The 21592-nt window shown below is 35.6% G+C and overlaps 1 protein-coding gene across 2 annotated transcripts; it reads right to left on the reverse strand.

Moving 5' to 3' along the window:
• Window positions 1-4081: 4081 nt before the first annotated feature.
• LOC107875497 (signal peptide peptidase) lies at window positions 4082-20110 on the reverse strand. 2 transcript variants are annotated; one of them, XM_016722247.2, is made up of 12 exons: window positions 19889-20110; window positions 18869-18966; window positions 11863-11978; window positions 11624-11775; window positions 11431-11516; window positions 8857-8984; window positions 6207-6257; window positions 5513-5599; window positions 5333-5402; window positions 5032-5168; window positions 4836-4913; window positions 4082-4338 (listed from the first exon to the last, which is right to left on the reverse strand). In XM_016722247.2, exons 2-12 carry the CDS (start codon window positions 18906-18908, stop codon window positions 4264-4266), a joined length of 1020 nt encoding a protein of 339 aa, XP_016577733.1. In that variant the 5' UTR covers window positions 18909-18966; window positions 19889-20110; the 3' UTR covers window positions 4082-4263. The 2 variants fall into 2 exon arrangements, with proteins under 2 accessions (XP_016577733.1, XP_016577724.1); XM_016722238.2 differs by having other exon boundaries at window positions 18869-19003; window positions 19889-20071.
• Window positions 20111-21592: the final 1482 nt, after the last annotated feature.

Consider the following 21592-nt stretch of genomic DNA (forward strand, 5'->3'; position numbering starts at 1 on the left):
TTTATTCAATTTAGAAAATCAATAGATGGCTCTGTAGAAAATAGCAAGAGAAAAGTATAATCGGGGAGATTTTCTTCCAGCCCAAGATCGTTAAATAAAATCAAAAGATTCAATTAAAAAAGAAGAAGCTATGAAAGAAAAATTGAGCTTTCTTGGGTTGAATACAAATGTATAGGATCACCTCTATTTATATTTGTGTGGGATGGTTCTTGATGTGTGGGACGACCTCTATTTATATTTGTGTGGGATGGTTCTAGATAGTATAAGATCTAGACGATTCTATGTTATACAAGATTTAGACTATTTTCTTAGACTATAATGAAGGCTCGTTTTACGGGCTTAATATTATAATTTTAAATATATTTATTGATATTTAATTAGTTTATTAAAAAATTAAATTAATATTTTTAAATAAAATGATAGAAAATGATAATAAAGATCACACTTTACAAAAATTATATTTTTTTATTTTTATAAAATCAAATAATAGTTTACAACTTATTTAAATTGTCCTAATTAAAATTAAAAATATGCTTCAATATTTATTTTAACGTCAGGTCAAACATATTTTCTTGAATTAAATAACTAATTTTAATTTTTTTTAAAAATTATACAAGAGGATAAATTAAAATTATAAGTGTTAATATATTAACATTTTTTATAAAATCTTACGAATTATGGTCTTTTTACCTAATATACTATATAAATAAAGCAAATAGCGTATTTATATTAAGGAGATAAGAGATTGTTCATATCCATATAAAAATATCATACATTCATTTTCATAATGAAATAATATAAAATAACTAAAAATACATTACTGATAGTTAAAAATTATCTATAAAAAAATAAAACACAAATCAAATGAATATTGGAGTTAAATTTTTTTAATAAAGGGATTAAAAAAATATTATTTACTGTTAGTTTAAAGTTATTTACATACAGGTTAATTTATCTATTATATCGTAGTCTCTTCATTCCTTTTTTATTTGCTTTATTTGAGTTGGACACACACCTTAATCTCTTAGTACTCCTATAAAATTAAAAGTAATTTCACTAATGTACTCCTAATTAAATTTTATACCTTTTTTCAAATCAATAGTGACTACATTTGTTGAACAAGGGCATTATAGAAATATTTTGTTCAAACTATTCTTGAAAGATAAAGTAGCAAATATTTTGGAATATAAGCATAATCCAAATGAAGCAACTAAAAAGAAATGAATGGAGTATTATATATCTTTTTTTTAAGATTACAAATTTCAATTTTTATGAGAGCTTGCATATAAATATATTTATATATTATGTAAAAGCTCTTTACACTGACCATTTAATGTACTTTAATTTTTTTAAGAATTTTTTTTTAAATATCTGTTTTGCGAGTTGACATGCACATCAATTGTGATTACACCTACAATTCATAAGTAAATATATAAATTATGCGTTTGAAGCCTTATATGAATATTACACATATAATTCTTTTTCATTTCTGGTAAAACATTAATAGAATGATTTAATGATATTTTTTATAAACTTATTTGATAATGAATAAAAAAATATCTTTAAATAGGTTAACAACTTTAAATTTTAACCCACATGCGTGATAGTATTTTTTGAGCAAAAGATTAAATATTAAAAGCTTGGAGTATTAAAAATTTTATCGGAGTTAGAATTTTTACTTAGAAAGTTTAAAATATAAGAAAATAAATATATGAAGAAAAAAATTAGACATTTACCAAATAAAAATATAAAATAATTTTAGTTCTATATAAACAATCTAATACTTTGTGAAAGGAGATTCAGATTAAAAATTTATTTAAAATAATACATGTGACATCACTTTCAAAAAGTTGGTTTAAGAGATTATGTATTTATCAAAAAAGTCTTGAAAATTCTTTAACTTTTATGTAGTATAGAAAGTAATAAAAGACAAATATAAGCAGAGGCGGACCTACATTGAGTGTAGGGGGTGCACGTGCACCCGCTAGCCTCGAGAAGAACTCTGTATATATAGTTCGTATATCTATATATATATATCAGGGTGTTATGTTAAATATATGTCGTGCACCCATTAAAACAACTGATTTGGCTGGTGAGATGGTTGGGTTTGTCACTTGAAAGTTGCTCTTTTTACCTGATTGCTCAGGTTCGAACCCCAACAACAATATTTTCTTATTTGTTCCTTTTTCCATTTTTTAAATTACACTGTCTGCGGCATTATTGTGCAAATGTATATATTTATCTTTTGTTTAAAAAAGAATTCCTACTTAGTAGTCATTTATTTTACACCTTTTCTTTTTTCTTTTATGTATTGTGGATATTATTGACCTATTTTTTATTTTATTTCAAAGTACAAGCTTCTCTCTAACTTTAAAAGGTAGATATTCTCCCTAACTTATAAAGTATAATATTTAGTTTCTTTAATCTTTTAATCATTGAGTTATTTTTTATTTAAAAAATTAACAATTTAAAGTTCGAGATAGGCTTAAATCAAACATTATCCGTTGCAACCATCTGAAAAATAAATCTCTTGAATTTCATATTTTTCAAAAACTTTCTAATATTGTTCAAAATATTAAAGTGCGTTGAATTTAAATACAGTGAATAACACACTTTTGTCATATTAAATCTAATAATTAATGATATTCAATAATATTAAAATTTTGCTTATAAAATATTATTATTAACAAGTTTTCAAAGAACTGTATGTCGAACTTTGATACTATTAATTACTATATTTAAATATAGAAGTGCACCCGTCAAGTTTAAATTCTGGGTTCGCCTCTAAATATAAGGGCATATTTTAAGAAAAAGTTTTTTAGTTGGTAAGACATTGTTGGAATGTAACCAAGGACTACCAAAAAGCTATCTTCTCCCTTAAAAGAAAGTCTTTTAGTCGGTAAGATATAATTAGAATGTAACTAAGGATTATCAAAATATTACATTCTCCCTTATATATTCTTAGATACAACTGTAAGAAAATTCCAGTAACTTTATCTTCTAATACCACTCTAGATTGTCTAGATAATTCTACAAAATATTATCCTAGATAGTACACTAGACTATTCTAGAATCTTAACTAGAAAAACTATGATTCCAAAAAATCTAATTTAATATTTTTCACATTATCACTTAATTCATAATTTACCCTTATAAACTATATCACTTAATTCCTAATTTACCCTTATGAACTATAATCATTTCCAAGAACATTAAATTTATTCAAATAATAATATAATAAAATTATCATTTTATTTATCACTTTTTATAGAAATGTAACAACAAAAGTAAAATGGATCGAGGAAGTAGTCTCATCAAGTTCAAAAATGAAGAAAACATGCATGTACAACTTACCCAAGGGTCCTTGGTTCGTTAGTAACCATTGAAGTAAAGTTTGTCTCATCTGAGGCACAACCAAACACAACGATTTGGTTAAAATAAAGACGAATCGATGCATAAAGTATTTTATGGTGGGTTCATAGAGTTTGGGATTCGTGTGCCCAAGGGTTTGAGGAAAGACGACGACGAGCGTCATATAACGAATCTATCCTTCAGTCTTTTGGTGTTGCTTCAAAGGTCTCCTTCAGACTCCTCCAGTTTAACCTGGAGTGTTTGCAAAAGTGAACCTTGCAAATGGGATATTTAAATCCTACTTGAAAGGTATTCAAGTGATATTCAATTTCTCACTCACAAATCTTTCAACTTTCACCAATCCTTTTTTCTATTGCAAGCTCATGTTCGTGCACTTTTGAAGTCTGTTTTCAAGAAAATGTCGGAAAAGAATTTTTCATCGAAACACTATTTCATTGGAGAAAAGTTTATTCCATGATTGGTTGAGAAAAAATCATTCTAAAATTGTACTCTTATTTTTATTCCACATTGAAATAAAATCGTTGAGATAAGTTATTTCGAGATTGTAGTGTTATTTTTATACCACATTAAAAGTGATAGCTAACCCTGGGATAACTAATCTAAACTTGTTTCCCAACTAAACGAAACCTAAGAGTGATCAAATACCAAAAATCTGTAATTACTAGCTAATCATTGCAAAGATTAACCATTTCAAATCTCATGGAGTAGATTAAAAAAAAAAATATTAAGATTGACAATTGAAATGTTGATTTGGGTAAATAACATATGAAACCAATCTCATCAATGTTTCACTAACAATAATCTAAAAAGTACAAACAAAAGAGCCTTTTCTTAACCAACAATATCTGCAGTTGGAAGGTCATATATCCTACTGTAAATCTTCTTAAAGCCTCATTCTACTTTCTTGCTCTCTTTCGCTGCGACTTCTTCAGTGCTCTGCGTTTTTGACTCATCGAACTCCAACAACTGCTCAACCAAAAAACCAAGAATACAATTACGCTCCCAACAGAGTAATCGAGATGCACACAAGTTAGCCTGGACATTACTGTTATCAAAAGATGTAAAAAATGAAAGGAGAAAACTACACAATTATTACAATCCCTACTACCTTCCTTTCAAACAAAACTGAGTAGGATTTTCCTTCAGTCTTCACATTTTCATCTTTACTGTCCTGTCTCTTCCTTTCACTAGTTCCGAACGAAACATGAAGAATGTTTTTCTATTATCTAGTCTTAAGCAATGTCGTTGAGAGAAATTGGCCGATAAGACAGTCTTGGCTTAAAATCACCTACTATTACTTTTTTTGGCCGAACGGAAACTCCAAGGTCTGAATTCTAATATCCGTAACCCTTTGAGGCACCCAACAATTTGGAGTAAACGGTAAGCAAACATTCAAGGCCCAAAAACAGTAAAACAGAAGCAAATGGAGTGAGAAACAATAGATTATTAAAAGAAAAGTTTACCGGCTTCACATCACCATTCCAAATGCAGTGCACGGCCAAAAATCCAACTACAGCTGGAACAATATATAACAATGCGGGCTGGTAGGAAAAACAGATTAAACGAAGTGCCAGGTCAGAATAACTAGAAGTTTGAAGAATAAGGGCATTGTAGTCCTGCTGCAGGAATAAAACAAACAAGCTTTTCCAAGATACCAACCTGAGCAGCTTGAAACCAGTTCATAACAACAATGGTTGAAACCACACCAACTGCATATCCCAAAAATGCACTTTTAAAGTATTGAGGCTCCTTTCCTCTGGAGACATCAAAGCGGAGTGCCAATGCCACAAAAATGCCTGAATAACAGAAGAATTACTAGTAATGACAAAACTAAAAATGGGAGTAAGAAGTAAAGTTCAATGGTGCATAATGTCCGTCGCTCCGTTGCAAATTCATAAACTGGCTTTTGTAGACAAGTCATTTAAAAGCAAAGATCTTTGCAATCAAAAGGATGTTATACCAGGAATTACAATATCCCCGAGACCCAGCATCGAAAAGGGACGTTTCAAATCCGCTGTGGGGAACAAAAGCTGCAAAAGAAAAAAGCAAATTCTAACAACCATACAGTAAAAGCGAAAAAAGAGGTCTCTGATAACAAATTGGAAAAAAAGCTAAATGAAAAAAAGATCAGTATACGTACCTTGATAGGAGCATCAAAAGACTTGGCAACACTAACCATCACTGGAGTAAAAAAGACCCAGAAAATGTCATACACAAAAAGTCCAGCCTGCAGTTTAAGAACATAGGATACATTCAGCACAAGGGCTGTAAATTAATGCATAGAGAAAGTGCCAGAACCAATGCCATATAAACCTCAGGAAACTCTTTTAACTTCTTGACTACAAGGTACTATACATTGGAAAAGGGATGCGTTTATGCAATGCACACTTAGGAGGTGGCTCATTAAAGCGTCCCACTTCAACTATTTGGTCGTGCAGTTTGAGCCCAATAGAAATAAACAGAATGACACCTCTGAACTATGCACACGTGTTATCAAAAGCAAAAAGAAAAAAATCTCTGATGTCCGTTGGGGCTTTAAGCGCAAATTAAGTGTGGGCTTTAACAAAAAAAAAAGGCACAAAGGGACAAAAAAATACAAATATATTTGTCTAGTCCAAGATAAATAATTATAAGCATGAATGACAAATATATGAACAAAGAAACTGAAAAAAAAATTACGATAAGGTGAAGTATCAAGTGTTTAGTGTCGCCGCTTCATAAGAGGCTCATTGGTAAGGGAAAGTATGCCTTAGAACCTCGAGTAAAGTGCACATTAAGCAATTGACAACAGCACAAATAATCATTACATGTTAAAGAAAAACCTCCCTCCTTACCAATAGTATGGCACCAGTCTTAAATGATCCAAGTGAAAGCATTTCAATTCCCTGCAAGTTAAAATGGAAAACAAAGTCCACCATTCAATACTTCATTTAGACAAGAAAAGCAGTGGCAGTGTTCAGCGAAGCGTGATGCAGAAAAAACAGACAAGGCTGCGCATCACGCATTACGCGATGCGACCGCATCATTGAACTGAAGCGCAATTTAAAATAAAAAGAACAAATAGCATCCAAACAATAAGTCATAACTGAAAAGACCACAACGGTTATATAAACAACAATAAAGACAATACATATAAGCAAAAGTTTATACGAAACACCAAAATCACAGGCTTGATCACCGAAACCATAGAAAAAAAGAAGTGAGGAGCAGAAGTGAAAAAAAAAAGAGAAAAGAAAAAGAAAAGCAGAGAAAGAAAATAGAGCAAAACAGTAACTGATAGCAGAAGTGAAAAAAAAAAAGAAGACAAAAATAGTGAAGTCGCAGCAGTGAAAAGCAGCAAAACAGAGAAGAAAGAAGAAAAATTCATAAAATCTCAGTGAAGAAGAAAAGAGGTCGCCGCAGTGAAGTCGCTAATATCTTCAGAGCTAACCTTAAAAATTTGCAGAAGTGAAGGCAACAGTGCTCCGACTCTTTTTTAACTTTAAAATTGACCCGACTTTTCATTTTTAATTTTAAAATGGCCCTTCAAATAAAATCAACATAATGCGAGTGCATCGACTTGCATCTCGAATCACAAGGTTATGCGCCTGCATTTGTTAAATAGCCTCGCATCAGTTACTTGCAGCAGGAAAGCCTCACATCGCATCACATGTCCGCATAAGGCGATGATGCGCTTGCATTCCAGAACACTGAGCAGTGGCATGGTCACCTTGAACTTTTGTACAGATAAGAGATATGCATCTACGAAATGGAAGACATCAAAATTCGGTGGAGAAATTAAGCCAGGATGTGCCCATTGCGGAACCAAATGGTAGCTATAAGCTATGTATACCTATGAGCTTCTTCGAAGGATATCATGGACTTTCTTGGGAAATAGAGGACGGAGACAAAATGTATAGTACTAATGAAAGTAAGTTGAACTACTAATCTATATGACCTATCTAGGGGTAAAGATCAAATGGAGTGGGCTGAATTAATTGGATTTGATGGTCGACAAACATCAAATTGAGAGAGAGAGATAGAGAGAACAACACATTCATGTCACAAACCTGATCCTAGAGGAATGTGATTGATGCTAACAGTTCATCTTCATCAGAAGACAAAACTAAAAAGTAAATTTATTTTCAGTAAATAATAAATAAAAGAAAATCTTATGCAGAAAACAGAGCCAGGTCAACCAAAATCACTATTTCTAGTAATCAAAACAAGATTTACAGGTTCACCAGACACACACAATGGTAACAGAGCCATCTGCAGCAATGACAAGATTTGTTAACAACAACAACAACAAACCCAGTGTATTCCCACCTAGTGGGGTCTGGGGGTAAGATGTACGCAGTCCATACCTCTACCTCTAAAGAAGTAGAAAGGCTGTTTCCGATAGACCCCCGGCTCAAGTCACGAGATACCACACAAACTCATAGTAAAGCACAGAACTAGATTACATAACATAAATACAGCACCCATAAGTATTAGAAAACAGAGGAAAGCACACAGATTCGTAATAAAACATGGAACACGGAACCATAACAAGAATAAAACCCCCACCAAGTAATTCCCTACACTAGCGACCCAAACCGGCCCTAGTCTTCTGCCCTAATTCGCGTCCTCCAGACCTTCCTATCTAGGGTCATGTCCTCGGTGAGCTGTAACTGCTCCATGTCCCGCCTAATCACCTCACCCCAGTACATCTTTGGCCTACCCCTACCCCGCCTAAAACCATCCAACGCTAGCCTCTCACACCTACGAACCGGGGCATCCATGCCCCTCCTCTTCACGTGTCCGAACCATCTCAATAGGGCTTTCCGCATCTTGCACTCCACTGGAGTCACACCAACCTTCTCCCGGATAGTCCCATTCCGAACTCTATCCCCTCTAGTCAGCCCACACATCCAGCGCAACATCCGCATTTCTGTCACCTTCATTTTTTGGATGTGGGAGTTCTTAACTGGCCAACACTTCGCTCCATACAACATGGCCGGACGGACTACCACCCTGTAGAATTTGCCTTTCAGCTTGGGCAGCACCTTCTTATCACACAACACCCCCGACGCGAGCTTCCACTTCATCCATCCCGCCCCAATACGGTGCGAGACATCCTCGTCAATCTCACCGTTACTCTGGATCACAGACCCGAGATACTTGAAACTATCCCTCTTACATATCTCCTGTGATTCCAGCTTCACTACTACCTCATTCTCCCGCCTCACGTCATTAAACTTGCATTCCACATACTCTGTCTTGCTTCTGCTCACCCTGAACCCTTTAGACTCAAGAGTTTGCCTCCACACCTCTAATTTGTCATTCACACCCCCTCGAGTCTCATCTATCAGAACTACATCGTCTGCAAAAAGCATACACCAAGGCACCTCCCCTTGAATACGCCGCGTCAACACATCCATCAGGAGAAAAGAAGCTCTGAGAAGGCTGTTTCAGGATTTCAAAACAACAGATAATGTAACTATGCTAATTGTGCAGACATACCTGAATAGAGAATGCAAGGCCCAATACATTGTTAGCTAGCCAATGCTTCTTTTTAGCATACCATGCACAGAAGATAGTTCCAGGAATTGCAGCAACGATGTGGGACCTTGTAAACTCAACCTCCAGAGCTGATAAAGAAACAAATAAACATCACATCTAGAGAAAAAGAAAAGGTAGAAAACCAACAAATTCCACTCAATGAATTAAAGAAAACCTTTATTCAAAAAGAAATAATAACAAAATGCTTGACCAATTTCAACATTACAACCCGAGATCCTTCAAAATTTCAAAGTTCCATTGTGCTCATGCTTCTAGTTGAAAATGGACCAGACTGGAAAACTAGGTTTCTTCTTGGAAGTTCAGAAAATATCTCATTTAAGACATCAGAACACTCGACTCGACTCAGAGCAGTTTCCGGTCGAGATAGGGTTGCATCAGGGATCGAGTCTTAGTCCGTTCCTTCTTGCGCTGGTGATGGACGTGTTGACGCGGAGTATTCAAGGCGAGGTGCCTTGGTGTATGTTATTTGCGGATGATGTAGTGCTGATTGATGAGACGCGGGGGGAGGGGGGAGGGGAGGGGGGGTGAATGACAAATTGGAGGTCTGGAGGCAAACCCTTGAGTCTAAGGGGTTCAGGTTGAGTAGGTCAAAGACGAAATATTTGGAATGCAAGTTTAGTGAGTTGAGGCAGGAGGACGAAATGGTGGTGAGGTTGGACTCCCAGGACGTTTGTAAGAGGGACAGTTTTAAGTATCTTGGGTCTACGATTCAGGGGAAGAGTGAGAGTGACGAGGATGTCTCTAAGCGTATTGGAGCTGGATGGATGAAGTGGAGGCTCGCCTCGGGGGTGTTGTGTGATAAGAAGGTGCCCCTTAAGTTTAAAGGCAAATTCTATAGAGTGGCAGTCCGTCCGGCCATGTTGTATGAAGCGGAGTGTTGGCCAGTCAAGCGCCCCCACATCCAAAAATTGAAGGTGGCGGAAATGAGAATGTTGCGTTGGATGTGTGGGCTTACTATAGGGGACAGAATAAGGAATGGGATTATCCGAGAGAAGGTGGGAGTGGCTTCGGTGGAAGACAAAATGCGGGAAGGAAGGCTGAGATGGTTTGGGCATGTGATAAGGAGGGGCGCGGATGCCCCAATTCGTAGGTGTGAGAGACTAGCTTTGGATGACTTCAGGAGGGGTAGAGGTAGGCCAAAGAAATACTGGAGGGAGGTGATTAGACATGATATGGAGCAGCTTTAGCTAACTGAGGACATGACCCTAGATAGGAAGGTGTGGAGGGTGCAGATAAGGGTAGAAGGCTAGTGTGAGTGTGTGGGTTGTAGCATGCAGTTAGGAGAGATCTTGTGTAGCCAGGGAGGTAACCCTAGGATTGTGTACATAGGTGGGCGCCCTTTTTCTTATGTCTTAGTTCCTATTTGTCTTATTTCATGTCGCCAATATTTTCTCATATTTCGTATTTCTATGATTACTATTTTTATCATTTCTTATTCTTGATTTTCTTTTATGTTACCCATCCCCCATTTACTATTCTTTATCTTGAGCCGAGGGTCTATCAGAAACAACCTCTCTACTTCTTCGGAGGTAGCGGTATGGACTGCGTACATCTTACCCTCCCTAGACCCCACTTTGTGGGAATACACTGGGTTTGTTGTTGTTGTTGTTGAAGACATCAGAACACAAGAAGCTAGTCGATTTGTTCAAATACATAAATATATGACTTAAAGATTCGGAAGTGTGTGGTCATCATAACCATATAAGAAGATAGAAGTAAATAGTTCTTATGGTACAGTTCTAGAAATGGCAAGCCAATCACCATAACAGCCAAACAATACATATTATGCCGACTCTAATAAGAAAAATAAGAGTACCAAAAGGAACATATAGCAACTTCAAAGTCTCAGAACTTTAAGAAGATGTAGGGTCCAACTAATGCTGTTACAGAGTTAGAATAGCCAAGAACATGTCACATAAAAGAAATATGGTAACTACCATTTACGAGCTATTCTAGTTTGCAAGAGGTAAAAAGGTCAACACACACGAGAAAGGAAAAAAGTAGTTCAGTCATCAACAAGCATTTTCAGAAGATGTGAAGGTGTACCACCTAGTGTGCTGTGTGGGGAAAATGCCATTAAAAGGGCAGCCCGGTGCACTAAAGCTACCGCTATGCGCGGTGTCCGGGGAAGGGCCCCACCACAAGGGTGTATAGTACGCAGCCTTACCTTGCATTTCTGTCAGAGGCTGTTTCCAAGGCTTGAACCCGTGACCTCCTGGTCACGTGGCAGCAACTTTACCAGTTACTCCAAGGCTACCCTTCAATGGGGAAAATGCCATTGATTAATGATTTTACAAGGATGGGGGAAAAGGAAAAAGGACATAGTGAGCAAAACAAAATTCAGAATCTTTTGAGGAAAAAAAAGCGAGTCAGTCACCAACTAGCATTTTCACAGCATTTTCACAGGAGGAAAAAAACGTGGTCCATTATTTTTGCCTATGCATCTGCTTGATGCTATTAATACAATCATATTACTTCATTTTTTTTAAAAAAAAAGAGAGAGGTGGCCCATACAGCGGAAATATGGGAAGTGCCATATTATGAGATCTTCATTCCACTTTTTCGGCAAGAATCTTTTGATAGAAGGTAACAGTGTTGCACTGCAAAGCCCCAAAGGAAGGATATAAATACATATAATGAAACAACTACTTAGAAATTGCACAAGAATATATTAAGCATAGTAATGATCCATACGGAAAGAACATACGAAAAAGCAGCAATGCCAAGTACGAAAAAGTAGCACGTCAATACAGCATTAACCAGGTCCTTTGAGAGGAACTTAAAAAGCAAGAACAACGACAAGAGCATTGCACTTCCAACTAAGGGGAATCTCATTGCATGTTCATTCGACATTGTCTCCTACAAAGTAGTAACATAAGTTTAGGAAACATCAAAACAGATGAACAAATAAAAAGGGACACTGCAACTTGGAGTCAGAGAATATACCGAAGGTGGAGTTGGCTTAACAGAACGGCAGCAACCCACAAAAACAGTGAGGCAAGCTGTAAGCACAACATTTATATTTGGGTCCACTTTCACAACCAGTGGGGCCAAACTCAAACCTGAAATTCACAACCAAAAAGCAAGAGTTCAAAAGGTAATTCACAATAATGAAATTTAGAAAGAGATTTGGCATATACAGCAGCCTTTTTTCCTCTCCACATAATGCACACAACCAGAAACTTTTTTCTCCTCTCCACATAATGCACACAACCAGAAACTTTTTTCTAATCACAAAGATGATGCTTTAAGGGAAGGGGAGAAATAAAAGGGACAATAGCAATAAAGCTCCAAAAGATGTGTTGACTGAACTGTTCTAACAAGAGGCCATTTGATTAATTAAAGCATCCACCACTAAGGAAAAATCTTTGAGTCCTTTCCGTACAGAATCATTAATGTACGCCGACAACAGGAAACTAGGTAATGAGTAGATACCCAACAGGCAACAGCACAAGAGGAAACCCTTGAACAGCCATCAGAAGACACTACATCAGCATGTAGTCTAACTGACTTGCTTACTGTATCTGGACACAAGATTATCAGGCTATTGACTAATCCTCAAATTCCAGGAGCTCAAAACTAAGAAACAGAGATTGCAGAAAAATCAAGAAACAAGAATCCACAAAGAACTATGATATTTGTAGGGGAAATGGCCAACTAGGGAAGGATGCTAAACACCAGCATATCAATCAATCAACTAGGCCTTATTCCCAAACTAGTTTGGATCAGCTAGAGCCAAACACCACTTAACCTAGTAAATACATTTTGCTTGACGTGCATTGAAGTTCAAGAGTAACAAGGAAGGTCCTGTTGGCCCCTTGAACAATAAGCCCAATGCCTACTTCAGAAGCAACATATATATACAACAACAACAACAAAAAACCCAATGTATTCCCACACAGTTTGGTCTGGGGAGGGTAAAATGTACGCAGTCCATACCACTACCTCCGGCGAAGTAGAAAAGTTGTTTCCAATAGACCCCCGGCGGCTCAAGATAAAGAATAATAAACAAATTCATAATAAAACATGAAACAAGATGGAATAACAAAAATAAGACACCCACAAAGTAATACCCTACACTAACGAACCAGAGGCACCCCTAACTACTGACTACGACCCAACCACAAGCACTAGCCTTCTATCCTAATTCGCATCCTCCAAACCTTCCTATCTAGGGTCATGTCCTTGGTAAGCTGTAACTGCTCCATGTTTTGTCTAATCACCTCTCTCCAATATTTCTTCGGCCTACCCCTACCCCGCCTGAAACCATCCAAAGCTAGCCTCTCACACCTACGAACTGGGGCATCCGTGCCCCTCCTCATCACATGCCCGAACCATCTCAATCGAACTTCCCGCATCTGGTCCTCCACCGAAGCCACTCCAACCTTCTCCCTGATAGTCTCATTCCTAACTCTAACATATATATATATATATATGGAAATGTGAAGCCAATGAGAATTTTCCAGAGGTTCGGGACCCTAAAACGAGCAACAAAATAATAGTAGGGGAAATGGCCAACTAGGGAAAGGTTGCTACAATCAATCAATCTAGTCTTTATTCCCAAACTAGTTTGCATCAGTGTTATCACTCTCCAGGCCATTTATTTGATTTGCGTGCATTTCCAGCATTTCAAGCCTTCCCATAGCGGTGACTTTCCGGAACTGTCGGTTCGATTATCGAATAGTTTGTTTGGATTTTAGGCTCATTTCCCCGTTTTGGAGCTTTCGTTGTTTAGGATTTGGTCTCGGACCAAAACTCCTAGTAGATGACCTCGGATGAGAATTCTGACAGTGCCATTAGCTCCGGAACATTGATTTTAGCCTAGGAGGACCCTCGGTTCAGGTCCTGAGGCATCCGAACTCATTTTAGGCTATTCGGCAGATTATGTGAAAAATGGTATATAGGTGTGGGCCCTACACTTAGTCAAAACGATATTGGATGAAAGTTTCAATGGTTCCATTGAGCCCGAAACATCGAATTTGGTGTGGTCGCATATTTTTTTTGTGGGCACAGGGTTACAAACGAATCCCGAGCACCAGGTCAGAGTCCGTTTTGGACTCGGAGAAAGCTGGTGCTCAGGTTGCTGATGCGACCACGTAAGCGATTATATGACTGCTAAAGCGGTCTTCGCGTATGCGACACAGGATCGCTTAAGCAAGCCACTTAAGCAATTCTGAGTCTACTTAAGGCGGCATCGCTTAAGCGGGCTGCTTAAGCGATACCAACCCTAAAAGCCAGATCGCTTAAGCGATAGGGTGACCGCTTAAGAGGCACCTGGTGGCTTAAATCCTCTTTTCCCCACCCGATTTTCCACTATTCCTTCCACCATTTTCACACTAAATTGAGAGCTCAAAGAGAGACAAAAGTGGAAAATCATCCGTAGAAGCTAAGGTAAGCTAACCTAACTCTTTTTGGTCATTTCCCATCAATTTTCCCTTCAATTTCCATCCTAATTTATGGCAATCCTTAGAAATTAGGTATTGAATTCCTAAATTTTAAGGGTTGATTTGAGACCCAATTTGTGCTCTGTTCGTGCTCAACTTTTGAGCACATATTCCTTGTCCTTCGAGGGACCTCGTGAGAGATTCAATTTTGGATTCTGATCGCGATCCCCGCAGGTCCGTTCTCGACACGAATTTCGACCCGGCCCTTAATATAGCAATATGGGTCTCGTTTTACTCCTAACGCCATGTAGATTACTATTTTGATAGTGTGGCGGCATTTTGAGATCGTAGAGCGAAGGCAGACGATTTGTGAACAATTCAAGGATTTTGGCTCGGCATCGAGGTAGGCTTCTGTTTGCTCTCTTCATAAGATGGTGTAATATATATATTGCATGTTAGATAGGGATGTTAGGATATTATTGTGGGTAGAACACCGTGACTTAGCCTAATTTATGAGTTTGGGGACTAGAAGGGTAATTGACCCTTAAGGTGAAATACTTGTTATGCTTCTAGGATCCTATTACCCTATGTTGCTAGCATGTTAGGTATGGTTGAGACTAATGAACCTTTAGTATAATGTTTAATACGTTACTCGATGGATTGTGATGGTTTTCCTAGATTATGATGTTATGGTTATGTCGGATATATCTATAATTGGGCCTAAGGTCGTGATTATGATATTGGTTGGATCCCAGAAAGTGTTTTATCCTTGTAAAGGACATGGTCTTAGTTTATAAATATTTAGATGCTTATAATCGTATTGTTTGGATACTTTTGATAGCATACATAGATTCAGTACATTCATGCTCACTAAGGGGGTGTTTGGATTGGCTTTTAAAAAGTAACTTATAAGCTAAAAGCCAAAAGCAATAAGTTGGTACCACCCTACTTTTGGTTTTTGGCTTATTTTAACACTTTTTAAACCTAAAATGAGTGCTTAAAAGCACTTTCCAACTTTCCCAAACACCACCAAAATTAAAAAAATGTTTAAAAGCCAAAAGCATCTAAAAATAAGTCAATCCAAACACCCACTAAAACGATAAATGGTACGATTCCAACTAAAAATATGGTTTTACTACTCTTTTTCTTAAAAAGGATTTATTCCCACTTTTCACTTTTAAAACGGATTTGTACATAATGGGAATCATACCATCTTAATGAATAACTTATGAGCCTTTGAGACTAAAAATGATGTTTTAGAGAAATGACCGAGATAGACTCCAGTCCACAGTCTTACTACTACTATTTACCTCGATCGAGAGAGATTCTGACCCTTTCTACACTTTTGTAATATGTATATATGATGATGATGGTTACTGAAAATCCTGGATTAGGACTAGGTCGGTGTATACGGGTACTCCCGAACCCCCTAGAAGCCTCTTTGTCCGTGAGCCATCGTGGCAAAAAAGAGAGGTCGTTGTAGGTCCTACCTTCGCGAGCCGTCAAGATAGAGGGGGTGTATACATTGGGTTACTTTATGGTACTTGGATCGGTTATGGCATATGGATTCACTAGCATTCATCCTTGCATGCGCATGGCCTATCACCAGTATGCGCCTATATCTATCAACCTTATGAGGGGTTGCATAGGTATAGGTGATGAGTATTGCTTGTGGTATGTTGTGTGTGCTGATTGGACCTTCCGAGTTACGGGGCATGGTTTAGGTATTGTTTGTCTGGGCTAGCCTGTTACTTTATATTGTTATTGCTATTATGGCTAGTTCGTAACAGGCTGAATATTGGGCTGGTACTGAGATTCGAGGTATGATTCTAATTCTGATTCTTTTCTCTTACATGCATTTTATTATGGATAATTATCTCATAGTTAGACGTATGGTCAGAGATCCTGATTATGTTAGCACTAATTTCTACTATGATTAGGAGGCCTTGAGATGCTAGAATGACTACTTTAGATTGTACCTTCGAGTTATCTTGTTTATGTATATGTATCTATCTCTATGTAGTTATGGCACTACCGTATATCCCTTCATTCTTTCATTTATTCATGTTGTATGTCCATTCCTTGACCTTGTTTACTAATATATATATATATCCTTCTTCTGTTCTTATTCGTATATAAATTGGTCAGTGATATACAATACAGTGCTTAGGTTCCTGAGTATGACTAGAATAGGATAGTTTATCCTTATTGCCTCCTTAGCTTTACTATGTTAGTTTCCTGGATATTTGGGCGTTGTTTACATTCTTGCTTACATGTTACGTATATTTGTATTATCGTTGGAGGTAAGTCGACAGTTGCCTACTGAGTACCACGTGTTTGGTACTCATGCTACACTTCTGCAGCATGCAGTTCATAGTACGGGTTCTCACTGTTGTTGTCTGCGTCGTGTGGAGCAGCTATGGTTCGGAGACGTAGAGTGAGCTCCTGGCGTTCGGAGTATTACTATTCTCCCTCTTATGTACTAGATTGGTCTCTATGTTATGTTCAAAGATAGATTGCATCAGTGTATTCATTATGTACTTCATTTGGTAGTCTCAGTGTTGTGAAAAGCGTTGAAGCGCTCGCTTAAAGCGTGAAGCGAAGCGACAGTGGTTCGCTTTTTACACTTAAAGCGTTGGGGCAAGAAAAAAGCTCTCGCTTTATGTCCAGAAGCGAGAAGCGCTGAAGCAAAAAAAGCGCAGAAAAACTCGCTTAAGTGGATATTTAAGTTTTTTTTTTGTAGGGTTTTATTGTTTTATTTAATTTATTTTAGTTAAAACCCTTAAGTGACTATACGACTGCATTGCTGCTGCTGCGATTTTTCTGGAACAACTGCTGAAGGTATGCGACTTCTTCTTCTCTGTTTCTCCTCTTCTTCTTCTCTATTTCTCTTCTTCTTCTTCTCCTATTAGGGTTTTCTAGTTTTTCTTCTTCTCCTCTATTACTCTTTTTCGTCTCTGTATTTTTCTCTTCTTCTTCTTTCTGTTTTCCAGTTCTGTTTTATTTTTTATTTTTGTTGTAGGTATTCTGACTTCCAACTTTGTTTTTTTCTTTGTTTTTTTTCTTCTCCTCTATTTGTGTTGGTTGATTAAGATGCAAGACTAATTTTTAGTATTTTAGTAGTTTGCTTGAATGCTTGTTATGACTATCTATTCTCTTTTTAATTTGAGTATTGAATGATTATGTTATTTATTGAACTCTTGATTATTTATTTATGCACGTTTAATATTTTTAAATTTTGTACTAAATAGCGCTTTAATGGAAAAAAGCGTGCGCTTCGCTTCACGCTTCTCACTTCTGTGCAGCGATCCCTCATCGCTTTTTTTCGCCTCACTTTTCAAAACACTGGGTAGTCTTATTATATTAGAAGCTCTTGTACTGATTCGACCGAGTTTTAAGACTATCTGGTGTATTTTAGCAATTTTTACTATATTTTTTTCCGCATTCTTCATTCATTTCTCTTGATAGTCCGTTACCAATAGTTTTGGACTACAGGTTGGTTTACCTACTAGTGGGTTATAGTAGGTGCCATCATGAGCTGAGAAATCAGGTTGTGACAATCAGTGAGGGTCAAACACCACTTAACCTAGCAAAGTACATTTTGTTGGACTTGGATTGATGTACAAGAGTAACAAGGAAGGTCCCATGAGCCCCTTGAATCATAAGCCCAATGCCTACTTCAAAAGAATATAATACATAAAATGATGTTTGCGGGCCCAGATCTACACCATTTGATCGAACATCAGATTAAAATCACCAAGCTTATAAAATATGGTAATTTGAAACCAATGAGAATTTCCAGAGGTTTTGATCTCTTACAATGAGCAACAAGACACTATGGCAGTTTGCGCGCAGGATATTTGGTCCTAACTTTGACAATCATAAGGGATAAAAGTCAGAGGAACTGTTCTGTTTTACAACAAATCTGAAGTGAGAAAAAATATAATACTCCCTCCATTTCATAATAAATGAATTATTGGATTTTGGCACACATATTAAGGAAAAAGCATTAAAGACATAAATTTAACACAACTTTTCATTTTTACCCAAAAAAAGGAAAAAGTTGACCTTGTAATACCTTTTCAAAAGTTAATTGGTTGTCAAATCATAAGGGCAAATTTCGAAAAAAATTCAATGATTCACTTATTTTGAAACACCAATAAATACCCCAACAATTCACTTATTCCGAAACGGAGGGAGTAAAGAGCATTCTGGTCCAATAAAGCTACCACTATGAGCGGGATCCAGGCTGATAACAAAGGTCAATCGTACGCAGAATCATACGTATACAGTTGACACACATCCAACTACTCATAATCCGTTCTTCATAATCAAAGACGAAACGTAAGAACCACAAGTTCCAAAGATTTATCAAAATAAAATCAATAGAAACTGTTGCTCGTCTCATATACAGCACATGAATACCTTCATTTCCAAGTTATCACAATACAAATCCAACTCATTATACTATAAATTATGAAAAAAATAATTGAATTGAATTGCACAAGATAAAGTCATTGTACTATGAATTCAGCTACCAGAAGAAACATGCATGAATCAAATCGAACCTGCTAAAGCAACATTTGCTATTCTTTCGCTATTCTTCATCCTCACAGTCTACCAACTCAGAAACACTCAGTTTTCGTCCCACGGAAACAGAGGTAAGCTACACTCAGTTTTCGTCCCACGGAAACAGAGGTAAGCTACAACAAGCCAGATAAAATAAGTATCAGTAACAATAATCAACATTTACAGCTTTTCAGGTCCTAAAACATTAATGTAATGGCAAAAACTGCAATCTTTAGCAGTATTACTCATCAAAATTAGAGAAATCTAATCTTATCAAGATTTGTCTCTCTGGATATTTCAACAAAAAAACCAATTCTGGGAAATAAATAAATTCGCCTCTAAATAAAGAAACAAATTAATTAATTTATTTTTTTAAAAAAATCTCTTAATTGCATGAATTTACCTCTCAACACCTGGAAACTCAATTAATTGAAAATTTCAAAAATCAAAATTCTCAACAAAAACCCAATCCTCTAATATGCAAAAATTAGTTTCAGAAAAATCAAGGAAACCCCATCAAATATTCAACAACAACAACATACCCTGTGTATTCCCACAAAAGTGGGGTAAACCCCATCAAATATTCAAATATCAAAACTTTCAACAAAAAACTAATTCAGGGAAATTAATAAATTTGCCTCTAAATACAGACCCAAATTAATTGGAAAAAAATCCAATTACCTTAATTGCATAAATTTACCTCTAACACATCAAAATCAAAATTTTCAAAAAACCCAATTGGCTTAAAAGCATGAATTTGCCTCTGAACCAATAAAAAATTCAAATTTCCGCATACAACAACAACATACCCGGTAAATTTATACATATCATTTCAATATTTATAAAAAAAAACACACAAAATTCCCTCATACACAATATTTTATTTATATCTAGAATAAAATTCATGCAAACCCCAATTCAACAAAACATAATTATAGCCAAAAAAACCCATAATTGTACCCGAAATAAAAAAAAAGTCAAAAAGACATTCATCAAGAATGTGTTTATTCATTTTTTACCTTTAGAAGTAAATTGATCTTGATTTTCTCTCTTTAAACCTCTGCTAATCTCAGTACACAGATCAAGAGAGGTTTTTTTCCAACAAAATAGATATTTGTAATTTTGTAGTTTTGATTTTTCCCTTTTTATAATTTAAAAAAATAAATCAGAATAGGGGTTTAAGGTTCGGGTCAAAGTAGAGTGATTAACTCATTATTATATTATTTATATATTTATTTGTTGTTTTATCTTGGGATTTTGAAGGATTTCAATTGGGAGAAGCACGTTGAGATGGGTTGTCTCGACCAATCAGGAAATGCCACGTCAACATCTTGACAAATTATGAAACTTGTAATAACTCTTCCAAATTGTTGGTAAATTTTATGTTTGTCCAAACCTATTTTTTCTTCAAAATACATTTTTTTTTTTTTAGTGGATCTTCAAAATATATTTTTTTTTGTGTAAAGTGATTAGTTTTAGATAATGAGATATTTGATTAAGCTTTTTAAAAAAAAAATGTATTTATCAGGAGTAGGGAAAAAAAATCATAAGATAAAAAAATGTCTTTTCCTTAAAATTACTTCTGAAAAAAATACACTTTAAATAAGTTTTAAAAAAATTGTTTAGTTATTAATTACTAGTGAATTTGATCGCGCTTCGCGCGATTATAAAATAACTTGTCAAATTTATGATAATATTTTTAACGACAAAAGTTAAAATAGTGGGATGTTAGTTCTAATGTCATCTTTTCCTGTTACATGTTTCTTTACGATCTTGGTGTACTATTCTCCATCTTGAGCCGGGGGTCTATCGAAAATAGTCTCTCTACTTTTTCAGATGTAGTGGTATGTACCGCGTATATCTTATCCTCCACAAACCTTACTTTGTGGGAATACACTGGGTCTGTTGTTGGTGGTGGATGTTAGTTCTAATATTTGGCACAAACCGCAAAAAATTATATTCATGAAGCTACAAGATAATAAAATCAAAATTCAAAATAAGTTATAAAAATTTATCCAATTTGCAAGCCACGATTCTTTATTAGTAAAGACAATCATTCATGGAATTAAATTTCACTATGAACTTACTTTTTCAAGCTCTACATGGTAACTTGGAGTATTCTTTTTAAGTCTAAATACCAACCAAAAGTCATCAAATATTTGAAACCTATCGCTATCACTTGTCTTCACTACAAACTTCTTCCGAGATTGTGTTCTTGTGTTGTGTTACCATTTGAACTTTCAAACATATATTAAAATTTTAAATTAAAGACAAAGAATCAAAGATATATAGAAAAGAGAGGGAGGCAGGAATACATAATGAAAGTGAATTTTGTTGAAAAAGTGCAAGATTATATATATATATATATATATATATACTATTAATTAAAAATTATTATAGTAAAAGTTAAAAACTAATTAATTAAATTGTAGTTAAGTAACTTTTTTGTCTAGTAAAATTAAGATAAAAAGATGAAATGAATGTCAAAAGTCAAAAGAGAGAGAGAAAAAATAATTGAATGAATTCAAAATTGTATTAGCATGAGATATATATAGATTAGTTTGTCTTTTTATCTCTTATGTTTTAGCATATTATTACTACACATTAATAAAATTAATTAAGATTAAAGATTGTAAATGGTAGAATACATGAATACATATTAAAATCTCTAATAAAAAAGATAATCATAGAGATTTTAATATTTATTCATGTATTCTACCATT

The sequence above is a fragment of the Capsicum annuum genome, chromosome 1, assembly GCF_002878395.1.
Source record: "Capsicum annuum cultivar UCD-10X-F1 chromosome 1, UCD10Xv1.1, whole genome shotgun sequence".
Classification (NCBI taxonomy): domain Eukaryota; kingdom Viridiplantae; phylum Streptophyta; class Magnoliopsida; order Solanales; family Solanaceae; genus Capsicum; species Capsicum annuum.